Source organism: Nelusetta ayraudi, unplaced genomic scaffold, assembly GCF_046127955.1.
Source record: "Nelusetta ayraudi isolate G7.1 ecotype Tasmania unplaced genomic scaffold, CSIRO-AGI_Nayr_v1 ptg000007l, whole genome shotgun sequence".
In the NCBI taxonomy this organism is placed as follows: domain Eukaryota; kingdom Metazoa; phylum Chordata; class Actinopteri; order Tetraodontiformes; family Monacanthidae; genus Nelusetta; species Nelusetta ayraudi.
In genome coordinates this window covers 8,005,186-8,028,079 of record NW_027466057.1, presented here as the reverse complement: position 1 = coordinate 8,028,079, position 22,894 = coordinate 8,005,186, and the positions used below count along the sequence as shown (strand labels likewise).

The window sequence follows — 22,894 nt, the reverse complement described above, 5'->3', positions numbered from 1 at the left end:
TATATTCTCATAACCATAAAATCCTTTTTTATTGACTGGGGTTTTCCTTTAACTTGTGTGATTTAAGGTTTTTACTGTTTTCCAAGATGCATCTCGTCAATTGTTTCTTTCTTGTTGTGTGATTATAAAACTGCGGCAGCTCTTTTTCTCAGGGTGGATTTATTTGCAGCCGCAGAGAGCGTTGGGGTTTTGTTCTTTTGTTGTTTTTTTTTGCCTTGTTTGTGATATTACGAGTGGGAAGTTGTGTTCTTGTCTCACAAGTGTTTTTCGTATGCCTCTGCAGTGATAAATATGATGCTACTTAAGCCAACTGGGCGAGCCCACTTGATGTGTGAAAGATAAAAATACATTAAAAAAAACAACATATGGGCACATGCAGTTTTTCAGCAACGGAATGTTTTCATTGTGTTACCACGATTGCGTTAGCCGTGAACAAGGCGGTGGAGTATTTTTGTCACACATGCGGTTAGATGACAGTTACGTAATCAATTCGACAGAAATGTCAAAGTTGATTTTTGTTTTCTTCCTCAAAAGAAAAACATTGAGTGAAATATCCATACATTCATCTTCTTTCTTTTTATCCTCCCTTCCATCCCTCGTCCCTCGTCCATCCCCCCTTTTTCCCTCACCCCCGCCCTTCCATCCTTCCGACCTCCTCCCCCACCGTCCAGGAGCAGCGTGAGCATCCAGGACCCCTTCTCGGAGGTCAGCGACCCGGCCTTCCAGAAGCGCGCTGCTCCTCTGCCCCCCTCGGCTCCCTACCAGCAGGGCCTCAGCATGCCTGACATGATGATGAGGATGCAGTATGAGTCCAAGGACCCCTTCGCCGGCATGAGGAAGAGTGAGTGAGACGCACGCTGTGACACCCTTTCGACCTGGTCGCCGTCGAGGCCACTGCTGTTTCTCCGCTCGTAGCAAAATATACTGGGACTTATTTAAAAAGACAGGCGGTGTCAGCATGACTGAGGCGTCCCAAAGCGAAGCCTCCTTTGTCTTGCTCATTTGTATAATTGATTTTCTTGTCGCCATGTTGTCTTAGATCAGGACAGCTGTGTGTGTGTGTGTGTGTGTGTGTGTGTGTGTGTGTGTGTGTGTGTGTGTGTGTGTGTGTGTGTGTGTTTGCCTTTATTAACAATGAAAGGAGACGAGAGGTTTTTGTTCAAGCGCACATCCCTTTCACCGAAGACACATCAGCCCATGTGATGTTCCTGCAGCTCAGTTCTCTTCTCATCCCAAACTTTGTTCATCCCTTTTATCCTCCTTGTTTTCTGCCTTTCATATCCCCCCCACCCCGCTGAGACGCACCTGTTTGACCAGCGCATGTGGTTCAGTTTTTCCAAACAGCCCGTAGTTTTTGAAAGGCAGAGCGGCTCCTCTGAATGCCGACAAGAGTGGAGTCTGAATGAGTAATATGGTGGATGCCAGCTGCATAACAACAGCCTTAGAACAATAGGTTGATCAGGGCAAGTGCTTAATATTCATGGTGATAGGCTGCCACCTGGTGGCGGGATGGAAAATAGCTTGGGCATGTCAAAATGCATTGGCCTGTGCTTTCTTTTTTCTTTTCTTTTCTTTTTTCTTTTTTTTTAAACGTGATTATCAGAATCAGAGGGAACTGTATTTACCCCTCGGGGATCAATTTAGTCTCCACAGTCCTCCGTAACTCTTTTCTCTTTTCATTTACTTACATCTCTACTACATTTACAGTGGAGGCAGAGACTGGTATATAGTCCATAAATATCACAAAATAGTCCAAGAGGGAAGAATGGGAATTTCCCCTGCATTAACCCAACATTACTCAACATTAAGCACCTAATGGCAGAAGGAATAAAGAAGAATTGGTCTATACGGGAGGCGCTGTGTAACACTGACATTAAAAATGTCTGCCTTTCTCCTTCACTTCGAAGGTTTTTGCTTATTCTGCTCATTTACTTTGTTCCCTCTGTTCACAGTGGCAGGCGCCGACCCCTACATGCCGGGCCAGATGTCTGGGGGAGGGATGCAGGACATGTACGGTCGGCCACCTACAGCCTTAAGCATGAGCAGATCTCAGTATCCCTACGGACCAGGCTACGACAGGAGGTACGTTTACAACCTGCGCATGTGGTCAACCACTGGTACCTGTGAAACCTGAAGTTCTTCTATTGCTCCAACCCCGAGCCCGAGGCCATCCTGTTTGGTTATTAAAATGTGTGTTTTGTCTGCTCCTCAGACCAGACCACGTCATGGGGATGGACGGCAGCATGGGGCCTCCTGGTAGCCAGAACAGCATGGGACCTGCCAACAGCGAAGGCAGCATGTACTCCCCAAGTAGATACCCGTCACAGCAGAGGTCGGCATTAGTTTCCACGTGCTTGCGTCTCAGCAATTGAAAATAAAAAACGCAATTGGAAAAAAATAAATCAATTTCTTGTCCTTCCTCTGGTGTGTTTCAGACACGATGGCTACAGTCAGCAGTATCCCAGCATGCCGTACGGGATGCACCCATCGGGGATGTACTCACAGCAACAGGTGAGAAATTGTTTCTATTTTAACAGCAAGGCGGTAGTTTTTACAGGACCAAAAGATCAATTGTAGATCTTTTTTTCCCCCAACACATCTAAAAAAAAATCTCAGCGTTCTCAACTTCCAGATAAAATAGTATCGCAGAAAAACCATGTTCGACACTCAGCCCCCTGAGCCACTCAGTCCGAGACAGCTGACATCAAAAGACGGCTCAGCTGATTTTTCCGGGAACCATTTGTGAACTCGCAGGATTGTGTGTTCAGGCTGCGTCCGTTGGCGCTTGTATAATACTTTGTACTTTTACTTTGAATAATGGCCTACTCTCAACACTGAAGTGTACCTCTGCTTGAATGCGGTGATTAAAGAAGACTTCATCATGGACTCATGTTATTTATTTGATAGCGTACTTGTACTTTTACTCAACTCTGGGTCTCGGGTACTTTGGTGCTGCTGCTCTAATATAATCTTACCAGGCTGTCAGTGGCAGAGATTCCAATCATGTAACGGTATTTCCAAAAATGAAACTCTAAAAATAAATACAACAGATTTTGGAAATGTTCCACCTGGCATTTTGGTTTAGCTGTTGTTGGTGGGGGGGGGGGGGTTTCACAGTCGCACATGGAAGGACTGAGAAAAATGCCCTCCCTGTGATGCTTTCCAAAGAGCATCAAGTGTCAGACATTAGCTAACATTCAGTTGATATTCTTTTTCATGGTTCATACTTGGACAGCCCCGTCATCCTTTTTGCAGCTATTTTTATTTATTTATTTTTTGTTAAGCGTTTGTGATGGCTTAATTGTTGAGGTTATGGAGGGATTGTGATTTAAGATGATTCGAATCCGAATCAAGCTAGGTCGAACTGCAGTGCAAATCGCTGTCGATGGGATTTTGGGAGCGAGTGTTTTCGACGTTTGCTTATACGGACGTATGCTTCTCTTCCACGGTAATAAGACACCTCTTAAACTTAAGATATCATTTCGCGACGTCAAGGCGGCGTGAGGCCCCACAGTCGTAACGTTTGGGATACGCTCTCCCCGTGGGCTGTTGTAAAGTGACGTCAAACGTCAAACTGACGTACAACGTGCAGCGAATGCTAACGTGACGCTGCTAACGTGAGTTAGAAAAAACATATAGCTCAGTTATAGTTGATTGTTCAGTCCAAACAATGACTACAATACACAACTTAAACAGTAAAATTACTGTCGAATTTTTTAAAGACAATATCGCGGCGGCACGAACTGACTGAAAAACGGCATTGTTGCCGAGGTAACCCACGTCCGCCTCAAAGACAGATATTACTTTTTGAGCTTTGATCAATAAAGCTCATTTAAATTATAAAGTTAGGCCGTGCCTTTTTTGAAAGGCGGGTTCTCATTGTCGGGCACAGCACGTTTAAACCGGATTATTATTTTTCTTGCTGAACAAACTGCTGGAGGTCTCCCGCCATGGTAACACGTTTAGTTGCGTTTTATTTTTTCCCCTCGTGTCGAAGGTTTTTCCTACATTTCAGAACTTAGAATTTTCCACAAGAACTATAATCTAAATACTAGCTGTTCATTTTCTTTTGGTTATCAAAAAAATATATATCTTATGTTCAGTATTTACGTTACACAACTCCACTGTGCCGTTGCACATGGACTCTGAGACTGGACCTTCGTTCGAAACGGTGACAGAATTAATATTTCCAAATGTTTATATTCTGTTGGTTGTAGTGAAAAATAAATCATATGTGTGATAAGGTCTTAACTCTGTCAACATAAAACTGTGTGGAGCTGATTTTACAAAGTAATGAAATTCTTTTTTATTTTATTTTTTGTCAGCGTCTACAATTTATGTATTTTAATGATCAAGTTCCACTCAGCTATATTTGAATTCCGAGCCCTTGTCGTGTTTTGATCAACTCACATAAACCAACTCTTAAATATCTTTCAGCATGGCTACAAACGCCCCATGGACGGCATGTACGGACCTCCACCTAAGAGACACGAGAGCGACATGTACGCCATGCAATACGCCACCCAGCAGCCGGACATGTACAACAACTACAGCGGCGGCTACCCGGGCCCTGAACACAGACCCCTGCAGGGACAGTTCCCCTTCCCTTACCCCCGTGACCGCATGGCCCCCACGGGTCAGAGCCCGCACAGTATGATGGGTGGTGGGCCCACTCCGAATCACGCTAGCGACGGCCCCAACATGTGGCCGTCCAGGACAGACCTTGGCTACCCCTACCCCAACAGGCAGGGGCCGCCGTCGCAAATGCCCCCGTATGGCTCGATAGGTCGGGACGACATGGACGGGCGGCAGGACCAGTGGCACCGCCAGTCCCCCTACATGTCGTCGTCAGGCGGCATGTCGGCGCTTTCCTCACGCCCGCCGTCCTCTTATTCCAACTCACCGTCCATGGTGAACCACCTACCCCGAGCGCCCAGCCCCGGGGCCTTCCAGCGCTCCATGGACTCCAGGATGTCGCCCGGCAAAGCGTCGTTCATGTCACAAATGAAGATGGTCAAGCCTGGGATGGCCATGATGGGCATGCAGGGCAGCGGGCCCCTCGGTCAGTTTCCTCCCAACCTGAGGCGGGACCTGAACTACCCTCCAGGATCAGTGGAGGCCACCATGCCCATCCTCAAACCCAGGCGGAAGCTCAGCTCCAAAGACACTGGTGAGATGAAAGTCTCTTCTTTTTCCGACATTTAAATCAAAAGTTCATTGTGAAACCTGATTCATTTCATAGGGGAAGTCTAAACTCTCAGCCTTATTTTCGATAACCTATGCCGCAGATTGCAGTTTGCCAAAGTGAAATATTCAGAAGGCGTCTCGACCGACTTATCGTGAAGTACATATTATTTCACTGCTTAAAGGTCCAGTGTGTAAATTTTTTAAGAAATTCTGAGCGCGTTTTGTATGAAGGGCACTGCTAGCTAGCGAGGAGCAAGACCCTTACTGCTGAATTTATATTCTTATGTATATCATACCAGAATCATTCTAAACATAGGAAAAGCAAATTATTTTCATCGTACTGCGAATATACACTTGTATTAATGTATTAATGGGCAGCATGTTCAGCTTTTAACAATGGAAAAATCATAAATCAAGCCAATTTTTACAGGAGGAACCGAATGGGGAATAAAATGTGTGGACCGAATGAATCCTCTGGGGTGTTTTTTTTTTTTTTTTTGCAGCATGTACTGTTTTGAAGTAGCTGTCCCATTTGAAGGCTCTATCCATCCTGGGCTGATCTCCCCCCCTCGCTGCCAGCTTTGGTCTGAGCCTTTGCAGCTCTGCGTGCTCCCTTGTCATCCGACCTTCGCAGCAGCCTCTTTTATTCCTCCTCTCCGCAGTCCCCATGTCATTCATCCAAACGTTCTGTTTGGGATTTCACACTGATCTACTCCGTTCAGTGCAGTCCTTTTATCATTTAGCAGCGTCTGATCACCTTTTTTTTTTCTTCTTCTTCTTCTTCTTGCTCCCAAATATTCCACTGTTCTAATCCCAGGGACGCCTGAGGCCTGGCGTGTGATGATGTCTCTGAAGTCTGGCCTGCTGGCAGAGAGCACATGGGCTCTAGACACCATCAATATCCTGCTGTATGATGACAGCACCGTGGCCTCCTTCAACCTCTCTCAGGTACAGAGCCAGTTTTTGTGGCCGCTGACTGACGACAGATTCATTTAGCTGCTGCTTTTGTTCACCCTGCTGTGCGACTTGGCAACGTCCGGCTCAAAGTGTTTTCTCCCTTTCGCCCCTTTCTGTCTGAGCAGTTGCCGGGTTTCCTCGAGCTGATCGTCGAGTACTTTCGCCGGTTTCTCATCGAGATCTTCGGCATCCTGGAGGAGTTTGAAGTGGGCGCGGTGGCTCCTAAGAAACCAACGGGCCCCGACTCTCCGGAGAAAGGAGAAAGCGCACCCGTGCAGGAAGTGGACCCCGTCCGTCCTGAGTCACTGACTCCCGCGGGAGAAACACAGGCAGAGGTCGGAGGCGTCGCCGAGAAGTCCCAGGCGCTCGCTGCGGCTCCAGGCTCGGCGGACGACCAAAGCAAGAGGGAGGAGTCTGAGGTGAGCGTCAAACAGGAGGAGCGGGAGGGGGAGGAGGAGAGAGAAACGGAGGGAAAAAGCGAAAAAGAAGCAGCGGAGGGCGAAGGGAAGGTGGAGCCGGAGCCGAGAGCCAAACAGGCCAGCAAGTACGACAAGCTCCCCGTCAAGGTCGTCCACAAGGACGACCTGATGGAGGACGCCACGGAGCGGCTGGGCTACGTCACAGAGTTCACCAGCGGGCTGCTGCACTGGCAGGCGGGCGGAGGCGACACCACCGCCTACATCCAGACCCACTTTGAGCCCAGGAGCTCTGGAGCGAGCGCCAGAGTGCACGAGGAGGCCGCGGGCGAGGAGGAGGAGGAGGAGGAGAGGAGAGAACCTGCGAGGAAGCACATCACCGCCACCATCGACGACGTCCTGTGCGCCCGCGTGGACGCCCTGTCCCACGCCCACCCGGCCCGCTCCCTGCCCTCCTACCCCTTCCGGGTGCACGCGGACGGCGAGCGGGAGCCGGAGCGGGACGAGCGCGTCATCACGCTGCTGGAGGACGAGCCCCGCTGCCCGGACGAGGCGGCGCTGGCCACCATGGCGCCGTGGCAGGACTCGCTGTCCAAGCGCTGCGTCTGCGTGTCCAACATCGTCCGCAGCCTCTCCTTCATCCCCGGCAACGACACGGACATGTCGCGCCACCCGGCGCTGGTGCTGCTCCTGGGCCGGCTGCTGCTGCTGCGCCACCAGCACCCGGAGCGGAACAGGTCGCCGCCACCCGGTGGCCGCCAGAGAGACGAGCAGGCGCAGCAGCAGGCGCAGCAGCAGCAGCAGCAGCAGCAGCAGGAGCGGGGCAAGGAGGAGTGGTGGTGGGAGTGTCTGAGCGTGCTCCGGGAGAACGCCATGGTCACGCTGGCCAACATCGCCGGGCAGCTGGACCTCTCGCCGTACCCGGACACGGTCTGCCTGCCCCTCCTGGACGGCCTCCTGCACTGGATGGTGTGCCCGTCGGCCGAGGCGCAGGACCCCTTCCCGCTGGGGCCGCCCCACTCGGCGCTCACCCCGCAGCGGCTGGCGCTGGAGTGCCTCTGCAAGCTGAGCATCCTGGGCGACAACGTGGACCTGCTGCTGGCCACGCCGCCGTTCAGCCGCCAGGAGAAGCTCTTCGCCGTGCTGGTGCGCTACGTGGGCCAGCGGAAGGCGCAGGCGCAGCGCGAGATGGCGGTGGCCGCCCTGGCCCACCTGGCGCAGGGCGAGCCCACGGCGGCGCGCGCCATCGCCATGCAGAAGGGCAGCGTGGGCAACCTGGTGGCGTTCCTGGAGGACGGCGCCAGCGCGGCGCAGTACCAGCAGAGCCCGCACAGCCTGCTGCACGCCGGCCACCCGGCCGCCGAGCCGCCCAGCGTCAACATGATGTGCCGGGCGGCCAAAGGCCTCCTGGCGATGGCCAAGGTGGAGGAGAACAAGAGCGAGTTCGTGCTGTACGAGAGCCGCCTGCTGGACATCTCCATCTCGTCGGCGCTCAACGCCGCCGTGGTCGCCATCGTTTGCCAGGTTCTCTTCCACCTGGGGAAGTCGTGACAGGAGGCGAGCGAGGACTCGGGACAGCGGGCGCCGCGCTGACAAAGGTTCCTGTGGGTTTTTTTTTTTTCTATTTTATTTATCGAAAAATGACAGAGTTTTCTTTCTTTTTTTTAAAGAAGTATTCGCATACAGAAACAACAAAAAAAAAAAACCCTGTCTATATACGTTTTGACAAAGGTGGGTTTGGGGGATTTGAAAGCTCATTTTAATACAAATATTTAATACCTGTCGGTGTCGGATTGTTCCTTTGGCGTTTTTATTTCTGTTTGTTTACTTTCACAGCCAAAGCTGCCGCCAGATGTTGGTGCTGAATCGCGTGGTTCCCGTCAACAGTTGTCGAGATTTTTTCTGTTCTCTGTTTTTATAAATGCTAATATACTCATCAATGTTTTGTTAATGGAGAGTATTTATTTAAGATGTGACACTGTACAGCAGTTTGAACTTTTTTTTTTTCCTTTGCCAACGCTCGCAGTGAGAGGGAGGATAAAAACCTGAACTTAGAAAAAAAAAAAAAGAAATGTATATGTTTCCATCGCTGGAAGATAACTTGTGCAATAGGACTAGAGAGAGGAAGCTGTCCCTTATCTGAGACGTCAACCTGCTGCAGTTTGCGCTTTAGGCCATGAGGTGGCAGCATTGCACCAGCCAATCAACGTGAGAGACGCGCGTCTGTCAAAAAGTGTTTAATTTATCAGTCACAGCCTCAACGAGTCGACTGTCACAGATGGACTTTGTGTTTTCCCAAGCACTCGTGTTACGCCTGTAATTTTTTTTTTTCCATCACTGTGTATATAACTGTTGTACAATGGACGCACACGATTCTCTCAGTCTCAGTCAAGCGTCAGCCGATGGTGAGACTTTCTGACTTCGAGGATCAAATGCTTTTATTGTTGGTAACAAAAAAAAAAGAAATAAAAAAATTTGTTATGGTTATTAAACATATTTTGTTAAAGGGGGCGGGGTGGGTGAGATGTTTGAACATGGCAGATGTAACTGATGTTTCGATGTAAAAACAAACAAAACAGAAAAATCCTGTATGCATTGTATTATAGCTGAGAAAACAATCGCTTTGGTAATGAACAAACGTGGAAGTGCCGGGGTGAGAGGATATCGAGGCAAGGTTCCGTCCGAAAATCTGAAGCTCATTTCTGTTTGTTACTGTCCTCCATTCACGTCAGCGGGCATATTTTTGAAACTAGAAAACGCTCTAAAGGAAACGTGTGAAATGAACCTTCAAATGTCTCAAAAGCTCATTGTAAAAATTTGCCTTTTTTTCATATGACTCCATGTCTCTCTTTTGTTCAGTATACACGTTTATACTCTGTGCTGCACACGTCACAAATAAATGTACAATGAACATCGTTGAGCACCGGAGACGTCGCATTATGTCCAGACAATCTTAGGCCAATAAAACAGACACCAACTGATGACACGGACTGACTTTTATTGACCTGATTCTAAGTAAAGCCACTGAAATAATATGCTTTTCAGTTTTCACGGTGAAACGGTTAAAGTACCCAGCAATAAATCTGGGTATGGTTGTAAAGATATTGTTCACACAAAAATATATCATACAGAAAGGAAAATGACCTTTGAGGGAGTCTCTCTTTCTTTTCTTTTTTTTTATCAGCCTGTCTGGTAATGAGCACCAATTGTGATTTTGAGCTTGTCAAATTTGCACTTTGCCATAATATTAATACTCATTCTATAATTTAATGTCAAGAGTATTAAACAATATCTTGTGTATTTTTAATGCTTTCTTGTATTAGGAAACGTATAAAATGAATGATGCTCTCGCAACGTCTCTATGCTGTGGTCAGTATTAGCTGACGAATCATAAAGTCTGTCAGTACCCCGTGTTCTAATGGGACCGACCACAATGTCCGCTTAAACAGCCTCCTCAGACATGCCATTTTCTTTTAGTTCCTCTTTAACAAACTGCTCTGTCACCTCTGCACTCTAAGCATATCAATAATCTCCCTTTTCAAGATCTCGCAGACCCCTTATTCTGCTTAATGACATCACATAAGTTTTAATATGAATGAAATAGAAGGCTTTAAAGAAGGTTGTTGGTTTTAAAGGCGATACTCACACCAGATGTTCCGAAACGTGTCAGCTTTGTTAAAACCAGACTGACAGGATTTATCTTATCTTCTCCCCCAGGCAGACAGACCTCTTGACAGTCAGGACTCGAATTGTATGTATGCCCCACTTGTGACCAAACAAGTTACCGATATGACTGAAGCCGAGTGTGTCGCACCAGAGTCTAGAAGGCATTTGGAGAAGAATAAAGACACTGTCCACGATCCTAAAGATGGCTCTGTTTCAGTGTCTGCCGGTGAGGAAGATTGAGCAACAGGTCTCATGGAACCAAACGAATGAAAAGGCTGTACCCGTAATGTTTGTCAGAATTACATTTAAAAACCTCAACGTGTAAACAAACCCTTACTCAGCTGGAAAAACTGTGACGCTCCCTGTGTTCCTCCGAATAGATATTTTCAATATGGATCCGAGATTTCTGACTGAAATTGTCAGCAGTTGCCTTGTAAGGTAATTGCAGTGCTCAGACCTTTGTTTGTTTTTTTCCCCAAGTGTGACTTATCTAAAATGTCTCTAGCCTTTGGCTCTCGCAACTTGACTCAATCACTTTATCTAAAGCCTTCACTGAGCATCGACCCCACCGGGCCGAAGAGAAGAGAAGGAGCGATTACAGGGTGAGTTGCCTTTCCTTCTATTTTAAATCCTCCCCTATGTTTGCTCTTCACCTCATGTTAAATCAAGTTGTTCAAATAGATACATAATGATTGGCATAAATGACTGCAAGTGTACAGTTACCAACGTATGAATCATAACTGTTATGAGTAGATTTCTTCTTCCTTATTTCAGGGAAGAATGTATTAATGTAGCCAATATTTCAGCCTTCTGATCTCTTGGCCATTTCATTAGACTTCAGAAAGTGTGCCAACATCAAATTATTTATGATCGTATTGCTTGCATGTGTGTGGACATCTGGACATACATATGCATTTTTATATTGGCTTTCATGCTCAATTTAAATCACTGTCTTTGTCGTTATTACGAACAATACTCTGTGCCGTTGCTGTTATTTATATTTAGCCTCATATGACTGTGTTTTATTGAAGGTGTGCAAGATGTCACTGGCGTAAACAACAGACCCCGGGTCGTAATTCCACGGTGGGGCAGACATAAACAGAGTCTCTCTGTATCACCGCCTGACTTCTCATCCTGCAGCAGCTTTAGCTTGCTAGCATTACAAAATCTGCAGCAAACTGTGAATAACAGCAGTTCCTTCTGTATCACCTCTCTACCTGCCTTTTAAAATTGAGGTTTTTTTCTGTTTAATTTTCCATCAAAAGTATTGCTTCCCTCTTGAGTTGGAATTTGATTTCACCTCCATTGCCGGTGGAAGTGAAATAAAACAATAAGTCTTTTATTGATTCTTGATGCCTACCGATTGAAGCTGAGTCACAGAATTGTTGTTTGCTTGGATGTGTGAGGACACCATCCTCCATTCGCATCTTACCGAAACCAAACAGACCCTTCAAGCTCGTCACATCTTACGTAAGAACAGCATTGATTGGCTTTAAACCGAACCGGGATTCTATGCAGAAGTGGAAGACCCGTGGGCTGCTGGTTATCTACTGGCATCGCAGCTTCAGGTTTTCCATCTCAGACTGTCGTGTACAGTTTGGTGTAGACTCTGGATTGATGCTTTTTTTTTTTTCATGGCGACGGAGGATGCGTTTCACGTAGGCAGCCAACCGCAAGAGAAAACCACCCACACTCCTCTGCCTCTGACAGGCTGAGTCATCCAACTCGGACAGAATGGATGTGGTGGCTGAGAGGAAGCCCATCATTGGCTGCCACCCGCTCTGGGGTAACCTGCTGGCTGCCTCTTACCACTGCATGTAGGTAGATGAATGAGCGTTTGGTGAAAACAAAAACAAAAAAAACAGAACACTACTGCTCTGACCTTTCCCCGGGGGGGATGCTTTCAATATGGCAGTGGTGGACAGTGTGTGTTTATCAAATCTGGCCGCATCCAATAATGATGTTTGCAGACAGTAAATTGGACTCGTGATAAGGCTTTAGTGTCAATATGCTCGCTCTCAGCCTGCCAAGCTTTCTAAACAGAGCAATAATAATAATCATAATAATAATAAACGTCTGGACGAGGCACAGGCAGATGTTGGTCTTGCGTCCCAATTTAAAGGCCCCATAATATCCAGTCATCCTTCTACTCAAAGCGGCGACACATGTCAACACGCTGCTTAATGAGCCTCACACTAGAGGAATTAGTCTAAAGAGGGCTTACAGATCATTAAAAAGCCACTGAAGACATCCAAGGCTTGAGTCAGATTAAGTGAAACATGATAGCTTCACATGCCAAGCGGTGGCAGCCAATCACGCTCTAAGTCCGCTTACTGATCCATAACACAAGCTTTGACCTAAAACCATGCACAGCGCACTCACAAACGTTCAATCTTCAAGTCAGCACCAACCCCCCTGTGTGAAGAAAAGCATTTTTTTTTTTTTAGTGTGTCCAATGGATGATGTTTCCCCCATCTAATCCGATAAAGTGAACTCGGCCATTGCCAAATCCTGCACACAACAAGTGCAACCGGCAGATGAGAATAATGCAGTGAGAGCAGAAGATCCCCCATCGCAACAACGACAACCTCTCACACGGAACGCCGTTTTCCTTTTCAGGGGAGGATTGCGAGGCTGTGGGTGGGAATGAGCTCGGCTGCTCGGGTAACGTCACAGCTGAGGAGGGAGAGGTGTGTGAGTGCGTGCGTGCCTGTGTAGGTGTGTGGAGGACAGACGACAGAGGAACTGTAGGCCGGTGATGCAATCATGTGTAGCGAACAGGAAATTGCGTCATCGCCATGTTGAATTTGGCATGACAGTCAGGGGAGGGATTGTTTGGTAAGGACACAGCATGTACATTGCTCCTGTAAGCAATCATCTACTCATGACGACTTATTTGATCACCTTCTACTACAATCATGTTTTCTTTTTCCTATATGCTTCCTGCTGAGGCATCCAGGAAATGTTATAGGAAAATAATGTAAAGGTGCCAGGAGAGTCAGCTGAATATTGTAGGATGTGAAACAATACCAAATTAATTTGATCATTTTAGCAGCTACTTGAGACCACCATAGATCAGTAGCTCGTCTGAATCCAGTTCACTGTGACATATCGCCAACTGGAGTCTTCTACAGTCCGCCAAGATACGCAGATACATTCATACAGTAGTCGTTTCTCACAGTGGGAGAGCAGTCATTGGCATCAGGAATAGTGCAGCTCGAATCAATAAAGGTCAAGGATAAAAAAATGTTTTACTGCATAGATACAAGAATGATACAGACAAAGGTTATTCACACAGTAGGTTAATGAGCTGTTGAATTGCACACAGCACCCGGTGACCATCAACTGAACACTACTATTACTACTACTACTAAGTAAATGAGTGCTATGTTTCTTGTTATCCACAAATAGTAAACTTGTGCAAGTGACGTATTGTGTATTTCATTTACAAGTGTTAAGTAATGTGGTCTGCGACACATGAGGAACGCGTTTCACATTATGGCTGGAAAGTATATGATACAGTATGATGGTTTTCATGAGATGATTTCTATTTTTATAGCCATGTCACGATTTGAAGGGACGGCAAACACATATTTAGTAATAACAAAAGGCATTAAGATGCATATGTCAATGAATTCACTGCTAATTCACAAGCACAGTGAATTAGTGAAGGAACGCGCTCAGCCGTGGCGTCACCCCACTGGTCACGCCCCCCTTCCTCGGGTTGCTGAGGAGGCCCCCTTTCGGACGCCTGGAGGTCCCTGCACCAGCGTTTGGGAAACCCTCTCGCAGCCCCGTCCTGTGCGCCTCCTCCCCGGTTGTGACTTGAGCCTCGGTCGGAGGGGGAGGAGCGGGCTGGGAGCCTCCGCTCTGCTCCCATGTTGATGTTTGTTGTTTGCGAGGGTGGCTTCGCCGCGCACGGAGAGGAACGCGCCGTCGGCGGAGAGGACAAACCGACTTGGGCCGGCGGTCTGCGCGTCTTCCGAGGGGACAAAACAACGCATGACGGAAACCACCGCGATGCCTTGAACCTTTGGGCCAGATGGCAATAAAGGTCCCGCTTGGTTCGCGTTACGCGCACAGACCCGTGTCTTTCTGAGAGACGACCATCCAGGATGCTGGATCCGCTTTGAGGGCGCCCCCATCGTGTGCTCACTGGATTTCCCTTCATATTAAGATTTAAAAAAGGACAAGTTAGACCCCTTTAAGAAAAGAAAGATTGAAAAATGTTGTGCTTCGTCTTCTCATCGGCTCGCAACAAACCTGGATAACAACAGGAGCGGCTACGTGACAACACCCCGACACGACGACCAGCGTTTCTCTCCTCTCAGTCGGTAAGGCAGCGGCGGTTCCAACGTCGCCTCAGCGGGCAGAGCACGAAAACACAGCCGTGATGTGACGCCGCCGCGTCGGCGACGTTATGTGGCTGACAACGCAGCCAGGGGTTGCACAGTCTAACGTGGATATATTCCCCCCCCTTTTATGCTCGTTTACAGCTGAAAAGCTGCTCGGGAAAATAGTGAAGTCTAAGCCGCAATTAATCTCTCTCTCTCTCTTTAGTGCACTAGTTGGTGGGCAACCAGCGAATAATATAAAGTGTCTTTTTTAATCAACTTGCTAGCCTCACTAGCTTTAGCAGCACTTTACACTCGCTTGCTATGAAATGCTAGCCAGGTCTCCCGCTAACAAAGGCTTCCTTATTGAAAAGCATTGGAATGTGCGAGGTGACAGTGAAGTTATTCACCGAACTAAGCAACATTGTGTTAGCTAGACACTGTCAAACTGTGTTTTTTTGTGTGTGTGTGTGTGTGTGTGTGTGTGTGTGTGTGTGTGTGTGTGTGTGTGTGTGTGTGAGAAAGACGCGAATGCTGCAACAAGCGCTAACCAAGTTGATCATATCAACAACAGGAAGCGTGCTCGTCAACTTTTTGGGGTTCCTAAAACTCACTGTATATTTGTCTTTGCCTGTAAAAACCTGACAAAGCTTTTCTATTCCACAGAGGCACATCTGCCCCCCCCCCTCCCCCAGGATTTATTCAGCTGCGGGGATTTTCTTTAATCAGCGGTCAATGCATCTCGGGGTGTCTGAGTCCATGAGAGAGTGCGAGTACAGCCAGATAAGCACTCGCAGCTCCACGCCAATGGAGACCCCCTACAAGAAGAAGACCCCAAAGAAGCGGAAGTGGGAGTCCTTCCCTGGTCGGAATAAGTTTTACTGCGATGGCAGGATTATGATGGCCAAGCAGACTGGGGTTTTCTACCTCACCGTCGTCCTCATCCTTGTGACGTGTGGACTCTTCTTCACCTTTGAGTAAGTCCCCTTGAAATGCGGTTCGTTGCCTTTGAGCTGTCGTGGATTAAGGATGTCCTCGGGAGCAGGGGAGGGTGAGGTGGGGAGTGAAACCAAACTTTAGATATAGGTCAGTTATGTCACTGGCTGCAGCATTGGGGTTATTTCCCATGATCTCACGAGCCTGGGGGAGATGTCAGGACAAAGTGGCCGGGGACTGCACAGAGGCTTGTCTGTTTTAGGGGGGAAAGTGTAAAGACAGTACCCTGGGCAGAGAGCAGCGTGTTCTGACAGGGGCTGGTGCCCCATAGAAATTGCTCACTTGTTACACAGAGAAGGTGTGGATCTCCTCCGAATGTTGAACGCGTCATTCCCTAGGTGGTGGTCGTGACAAGTCCTGTGATTTCCTATTGTTATTTTGGCACGCTGTTGTCGCTGCCAGGAAGCATACATCACACCAAGAGCGATCTAGCTCAGACAGGAATCGACCGATGTTTCCTCGTGCGACATGATTCATCGTGACCCGTGTCAGGGGTGGTTTCTGGCTAACCAAACTAGCAACTGGGATGTGAGAGTGGTTCACTTCAACTTTTTTATTTCACGTCCATCTCATATCAGTTTTCTTAGATCAAATGAAACCTATTCGATGTGTGATGTGGCTCTGTGGGTCGTATCCCCACTGACATATTAAATAGGCTAATGGAGGAGGTGTCCGTCTGCCTCGTCGTCTCACTTAATCACACATGTGCTCGGAGCTCTGTGTCTTTCTCCCACTGGTAAAGCAGCCTGTAATCACCAGACTGACTGCACTTTTCCAAACAGTTTCAACCAAGTTTTTATCTCCAACTCCTCCAGGATGTCCTGAACGGGCCCGCTGTGACTGACGTGCACGGTACAGCATGTGGGATGAGACCTGAGCGTGCCGGTATTGCAGCAGACGGTGCTTTGCCTTTCTACTCATTAGTCCGGTATAATCAGCGTGTCATCCATCATCACAGAAAGCCCATCTACCCGAGATAAGGATCCTGCTCCATCATGAGATTTGTCGCTCAGGCGGACGACCTTTATCAAGCTAAAGTGCCCCGGTGTCACAGAAAGCTTAACAAGCAAAATTTGTGTTGTGGTTAATGGCTGCTGTTCATTATCTTGGACCACTGAAACACTGTGGAGCGGATGGATCATAAGACGGTGTGCCTTTGGCCATGTGGCTGCTGTTTGAAACACAATTGTCAATTCAGGTGTTTTTGTGGTCATTTCAAAATACAGAAGTATTTTTTTATTTTTTTGATAAATGTGGATACGCTTAACAAACACGCATCTGAAATTTTTAGACACTTGACTGGTTTTAAGGATTAATATTTTACGTCTTATAGCTACCTGGAAAGAAAAGTGTCCCTGCAGGAGCTCCTCACTGCTCATCCGGAGTGCGTTGTCTTTTGTCAAGTTCTCTGCCTTGTGATCAGCCACATCAAAAATAACTTTTTGCATCTCTAAATTTATCCTGAAAAACTTCTTTAATAGCATTTTTTTTTTTTTCAAAAATGGACTAAACAACCTACAGTCTGTTAGGCCCACTGGCAGCTTTTCTGCTCTCTGTATCCTGTGTGAACTCTACAGATGTACTGCTCAACGTCTATCACTAGTGACCTCTGAACCGCTGCAGCTTTCAATGCATTCTCACCAAGGCATAGATACCGATATAACCCAGGACCAAAGGGCAGACTGTGATAGAAAGGTCATTAAAGGCCAAAATCTGTATACACCTTTGCGTAAAGGTGAGCATGGACACAAATGATTGACATGACAGTCAGATGTACCGTCGCGTCCATCTCACCCCTTGATGTTCCCTGGCACCTGTGCAGAGGACAGCCGATGCTCCCCGATGATCCTTCTCCCTCCGTTAGACATCTTCATCTCTTGCGCTGTTGCCAGTCGGCGACGCAGCCTACTTCTCTCCCTAGCGGGAGATATTTTGGGTCATGTTGCAGCCACAAAGTCGCTCTTTTGACTGCCCAATAAGAAGTGCTCTCTTCTTAACGATGCAAGCAATAATCAGTTTTAGTTTCAGTTGCTTGTAAATAATTTAAGAACAAGTTACGCATGAACCGGACTGGTTTGATTTTTGGTGCCTGGTGTTGCTTTAGTTGAGCCGGCTGGTCTTGAACGAGGCACCAGGAAGTCCAGGAAGACAGATTTCATTCAATCTGTGACAGGTGAATGGAAAACAAACAAATTTAATTTAGAACTTATATTGCCAACTTTGTTGTTGTTTGGGGATAAACATTTGAGTGAATGTAGACATTGCACATTTTTAATCATTATTCTTATGTTATCATTCTTTGTGGATGGTTTTCTAAAATATGTTCAACCTTCTTAAAGGCACCCCATTGGGTATGTTCAGAAATATGTTTTTGAAGGGCAGGGGAAAGAACAACAGTCACACTAACCTTATCAACTTACCTTTAGAATTTCAGTCAGCCCGTTTGGCATCCCTGCGGAACGCCATTGGTCCTTGTTAAACCCTGTGTGCCACAATCCTGACTGACTTCGTCTGGCTCCCCTGTCCCTCTCCGGCCGCCTTCAGCTGAACGGAGACATTTATCTGGCAGGGCAACAGTCAGCAGACCTGCACGCTGCCTTTTGTTGCCGCTGACTGTAATGCGTCTCGATGAGATGTGTTTCTTGTACCCCACGCCTCAAGCTGTCAAAGTAGTGGAAACCCGTTTTTTTTTTTTAAGGGCTCTTTCTCTCTTTGGGTTTGCCTAAGCGGCCGCCTATGATTGGGCTTGGGTAAGGTTTGCTGCTTTGAAGGAATGTTCTCTGTAATTTAACGTGACTCAACTGAAGCGGCATTTGTCACTTGTAGTTTACGGAAGTTAGTGCCCACGCGACTGGTTAGCAGGAGCGTTTAGGAAAAAGCACGGAGGATCAGTGGATCCGAGGCGCTCAGCGGTTGCATTGCCACCTCCGTTTCAGGACTTGTTTACAAAGTGGAGACTTGAGTATAAAGTTGTATTTTGGACTGCTGTGTTTACCCTGCAGAGGTTACTCATTCACAGTGAACACAAAGCGCTGAGAGGTTTTAAAGGACACACCATTTTTTTTTTCTTTTACCTTCGGTGATGAAAGCGATATTGTGTTGTTCATTTCGAAAAGTGGCCAACCCTTAAGGCAACCTCGGCTTCCTGCTTGCCTTAGGTTTTCGGTATTAGTCACCTCCTTAGTTTTTCACACTTACCTGAAATAGTTTGTAAGTCGCACTGTGACAGACGTCGTGCCTGTTTCCACGTAAATTTGAAGATGTGCCTGGTTCATGGAGTCCAGTGAGAGCCACTGCCGCAGCTGCGAAGGAATGGAGACGTGCAGAAAGAGCGTTTATCCAGAAATGTTCCTGCAGCCCTTCGGTTCCTATTGCTTGTTTTCATTGTGTGTCTGAGGGGTGCTCAGCCATGCACAATAAACCCTGTTAGTGACCGGCAGACGTTGCTCTGTTTATTATTCTGTTGCTGGCTTCCCCCAGGACGTCCGTGTGCGCTGTTGTTGCACATGTTGCCTTCTCTCGCGAACACCTCGTAACGGTGCAGATGTTTCAAGCGTCGGTCCACTCGGTCGCGTGCGTTTTGAAGTGACTGTTGATCTTCAGAACCAACGTTTTAGACGCTCAGAACGAAACATCTCCAAGCATGCCATGCATTAGTCAGAGGAGCAGGGCTGTGAAACCAAACAGTCAATCATAGCTGTTTGTATGCGTTATTGTTAACGTTTAAATGAAGGACAATTTTTGGGGACAAATCCAACAGATCCACAAATGCACAGCCAATCTCTGACTGTTCTTCAAAATGAATCAATCCAACAGCACGTTTAACCCTCATGGTTTCCTACAGCTTGGCTGCAGACTGGAAGTCGTACAATTAATTTGGGGCCGTGACAAAAATAGCATGACTAGAGTAGACTCATTTAGGTTTTGACAGTCATCAAATTCAAACCCCCAAATAGCTCATTATGAAAAAAGTGATAATAATGAACACCTCCACAAATTCACTGAGTGTGTGTGACTATGCTACTGCCAAGTATTTGGACACGAAAGCACATTGAAAATAACTTTGTGACAAACTCAGGTTAATTAAACTGGCCCTGTTGGTTGGTTTTGAGCATTTTTTCATTCCAACGGAGATCAGCACAAACTGCGAGTAAAACCCAGCACAGGCAGAGTGTAGTTTAGAAGAGATGTAAAACGTGTTGCTTTGCTACTCTATTAAATCATAGCATTGTAGAATTCTTTAATGTGGTCCATATGGCTCTGAGATCTGACCATTAGTATCACGGTGCGGCAGATGTAATCTTTCCACTCCCGCTCAGGTCCGCCGAGGTTATCCCACTCATTTGCCTCCTAGCGGGTGCGCTAATCTCAATCATAATCCAATCCAGATTACCCTTATCACATTTCCAACTAAATCCTCTCACAATGCCAACCGTTTTCTTTAAACCCAGCTGGATAGTTAAGCTTAAGGGACTTTCATCTCAGCTTGGGGTTGGCCATGTGGAGCTCACTTCACACAGCGCTGCTTACTCTCTGTCCTTTAGAGCCTCACCTGAGATGGACTCCTGCGCCCTCATCCATTTTATCCACGGATCAATACCCTATGTAAAAAAAAAAGAAGAAAAGCCCTCAATCAAACACAATGAGGCAGCATTCCTGGGAGTTCATTTATGACAAGATACGGTTTATGAAGACATGATGACTCAACGGCGTTGCACATCGTAGTATCATAAACTGCGCGTGGTTGTGTTTTGAAGCGCTTGGCTTTACTGGCCGCCTTTCTGAAGTCTAATTACTCATCAAGGGTTACGCGGACACAAGGCTTTGTCAGCTTTGCATTTTATTGCACTTTGATTGCTTTGGAGGGCAGGCAAGGGCAGAACACGAACCTCTTGTGTAGCTGCAGGCCAAGTCATTTGTCACTGGAACGACACAACATGACACATGCTTTTGCAAATGGTCACCTTTTAGCTCCGGAAAAATGACTTTATACAGCTGCCATTCCCCGCCGCTTCTCGGAAGGACGTCGCCACAGGTTTGGGTTTCGGCCCAGGAATCAGTTTCAGTCCAAATCAAACAGCAGATGACGTTGAGACGCGGAAGCCTCACGTGTCTCCTGCTGTGTATTACAGACTTGAAAATGGATTTGCAAATTATTTTCAGACGCTATTTTGACAGGTTGGCCTTAGTGGAATGCTTTTCTTCTCCTCAAAGGAGTTTGTGTGTACTTTTCGTACTATTTTCATTGTGACACTTCAAAAGCTAGGATGACTATCGTACTTCATCGCGCTGCAAACTTCTCCTTCAGACTGAAAGAAGAGGGATTGTTAAGTTTTATTTGTCCGAACGCAGTCATGTGGCTTCGCCGGCTCGCGTTGCCGCGGTCGGCTCATCTCGACGTACTGTCGGCTTTCGAGGATTAGACGAGATTTGAAAGGGTTACTAATCAACCTGTCTGAGGCGCTGCAGCGGCGGGCTGCAGACACGGCCGCTGTCTGGTGTTTATTTACTGTAACCGTTGACCGCAGACTGGAGGGGAACCAGACTTAATTTGATAAATGCAGCCTTGCAAAGAGGTCGGATGAAAGGGGAGGCAGAGGCTAAAGCTGGTGATTACTGGTAGTGGCGAAGAGGCAGCCTGGATTTTGAGACTTGTGAACTGGTTCAGTTGAGGTTTGGTATCACGGGTTTGCACCTAATGCTATTTTTTTTTTTTTTTTTTTTTTAACAAAATCTGACAGTTTGAAGGAAATAAATATATGCAATTCATTTATGATGTATATGTAGTTTCATGAGATCTTCACTTCAACCTAAAGCAGTGGCTCTCAACTGGTGGAGTGACAGGACCCACATTTCTTTCTTTTTCCCCTTATAATGAAGTCGCTACCCAAATTTATTCCACAAAAATTAAAAATGCCAGCTCCCTTTCTGTCATGTCCCGTTAGCACATTATTGAAATTATTGAATTGAACTGTGTGTCCTGCAAACCCGCAACGCACCAGTTGAGAAACGTGTGACTTGGGAGTATTTACCAACCATTCATGTAGAAGTGTACTTAGGTCCGTGTTGGTAGTCTGAGTGTAGAGCACTTGAAAGCCCACTTCCCTGTGCCGGAGTAATGTGAGCAGATGGCGACATGTTCCTGAGTAACTGTTACTGTACATCCGTTCTCCCTCTGCAGGCTGCTTCTGAGATTGAATGCGTTTCGGCTCAGTGTCCAGTTCTTTTCTCGCTATCGGGAAGCCTGTTGCCTCTTCATGGCGACTGTCTCCCGAGCAACGACGACTCCTCTCCAAACTAGCGAGGCCTTTTACCTAGCATGATCCGTCTCCATGGCAACAAGCGCTTCAAGCCTCAGTCCCCCGTCTTAAGAGTTCTTGTCAGACTTAAGGGAAAAGTGAGATATTGCTCCAGCTCAGCACTTTCTTTTTTTTCTTTTTCTTTTTTTGTTGTTGTTGTTGCCCGGCGTGTTGATGTTCTTCACTCCTCACATCCAAGAATTGAGAAGTTGGATGTCGTCTTCAGGGAATCGTAGACTTGGACACAATCTGCATTTTGTGCCCATTGGCACACTTGATGTCACTCCTAACCTCCTTCAATAGAGGCGTCAGCGTTTCATCGCTGTCTGTTTCGACTGACCCGTCACTTTCCATCACACGCACCGCTGGCTTTATATCGTTTTCCCCCACGTCTTGTTTTTGTCAGCGTGTCGACCAGTTTGTCCGCAGATATCGGGGACACGTCGAGCCTCGCCGAGAGATTTAGTTGATTTCATTTTTCACATCCAAGTCAAGTTGGTTAGGTTTTCTGATTGATGCCTTATTATTACTGTCAACGTTTCTCTCGGACCTCACCAATGATGTCTCAGTGCCAAGCAGCGACAATAAGGTTGAATGAGTAGCATGTTCTGGAGGTCTAAACCAGGCATGGGCAAACTAAGGCCCAGGGGCCATATGTGGCCCGTTAAGCTTTTTAATCCGGCCCGCTGCATTTGAAGAAATTATATTGATAATACGTAAGTCATAAAATATCTGTATGTCGATTCAATAAAGAGCTAAATACTGTGTGGCTTTGAAGACACACTTTTGTTAATTCTTCAGTTTTCTGCATTATCCCATGATGTTTCTTTTCTCCATGAGGTCGGTCACCAAAACTCTCCATCCAGCCGCTGCTGCTCCGGCCCTTCTGTCAGATTCCAGAACCCATTGTGGCCACAAGTCATCAAGTCTGCCCACCCCTGCTCTAAACTCAGTCTTGGAAATGCTGCAGACGCTGGCTGTGGACCTTCTAATATATTCCAGGCCCCTTGCCCCTTTTTCCCAGGCACTTGTTTCAATT

The 22,894-nt window shown here is 47.0% G+C and overlaps 3 protein-coding genes across 5 annotated transcripts in view; 2 read left to right on the top strand and 1 right to left on the bottom strand.

Moving 5' to 3' along the window:
* Positions 1–9,544, top strand: part of arid1b (AT-rich interactive domain 1B) — a 57,283-nt gene extending 47,739 nt beyond the window's left edge. For both annotated transcript variants that reach the window (XM_076018391.1, XM_076018393.1), the window contains 7 exons: positions 672–841; positions 1,953–2,082; positions 2,213–2,332; positions 2,436–2,511; positions 4,438–5,170; positions 6,005–6,135; positions 6,270–9,544. In XM_076018391.1, coding sequence (XP_075874506.1) covers positions 672–841; positions 1,953–2,082; positions 2,213–2,332; positions 2,436–2,511; positions 4,438–5,170; positions 6,005–6,135; positions 6,270–8,111 — 3,202 coding nt within the window. In that variant the 3' untranslated portion in view covers positions 8,112–9,544. The remainder of the gene's footprint in view (positions 1–671; positions 842–1,952; positions 2,083–2,212; positions 2,333–2,435; positions 2,512–4,437; positions 5,171–6,004; positions 6,136–6,269) is intronic.
* Positions 1–22,894, bottom strand: part of LOC142883480 (signal-induced proliferation-associated 1-like protein 1) — a 192,445-nt gene that overhangs the window by 49,102 nt on the left and 120,449 nt on the right. The window lies entirely within an intron of this gene.
* zdhhc14 (zDHHC palmitoyltransferase 14) overlaps positions 13,986–22,894 on the top strand; it is a 42,835-nt gene continuing 33,926 nt past the window's right edge. For both annotated transcript variants that reach the window (XM_076018396.1, XM_076018395.1), the window contains exons 1-2: positions 13,986–14,560; positions 15,227–15,537. In XM_076018396.1, coding sequence (XP_075874511.1) covers positions 15,296–15,537 — 242 coding nt within the window. In that variant the 5' untranslated portion in view covers positions 13,986–14,560; positions 15,227–15,295. The remainder of the gene's footprint in view (positions 14,561–15,226; positions 15,538–22,894) is intronic.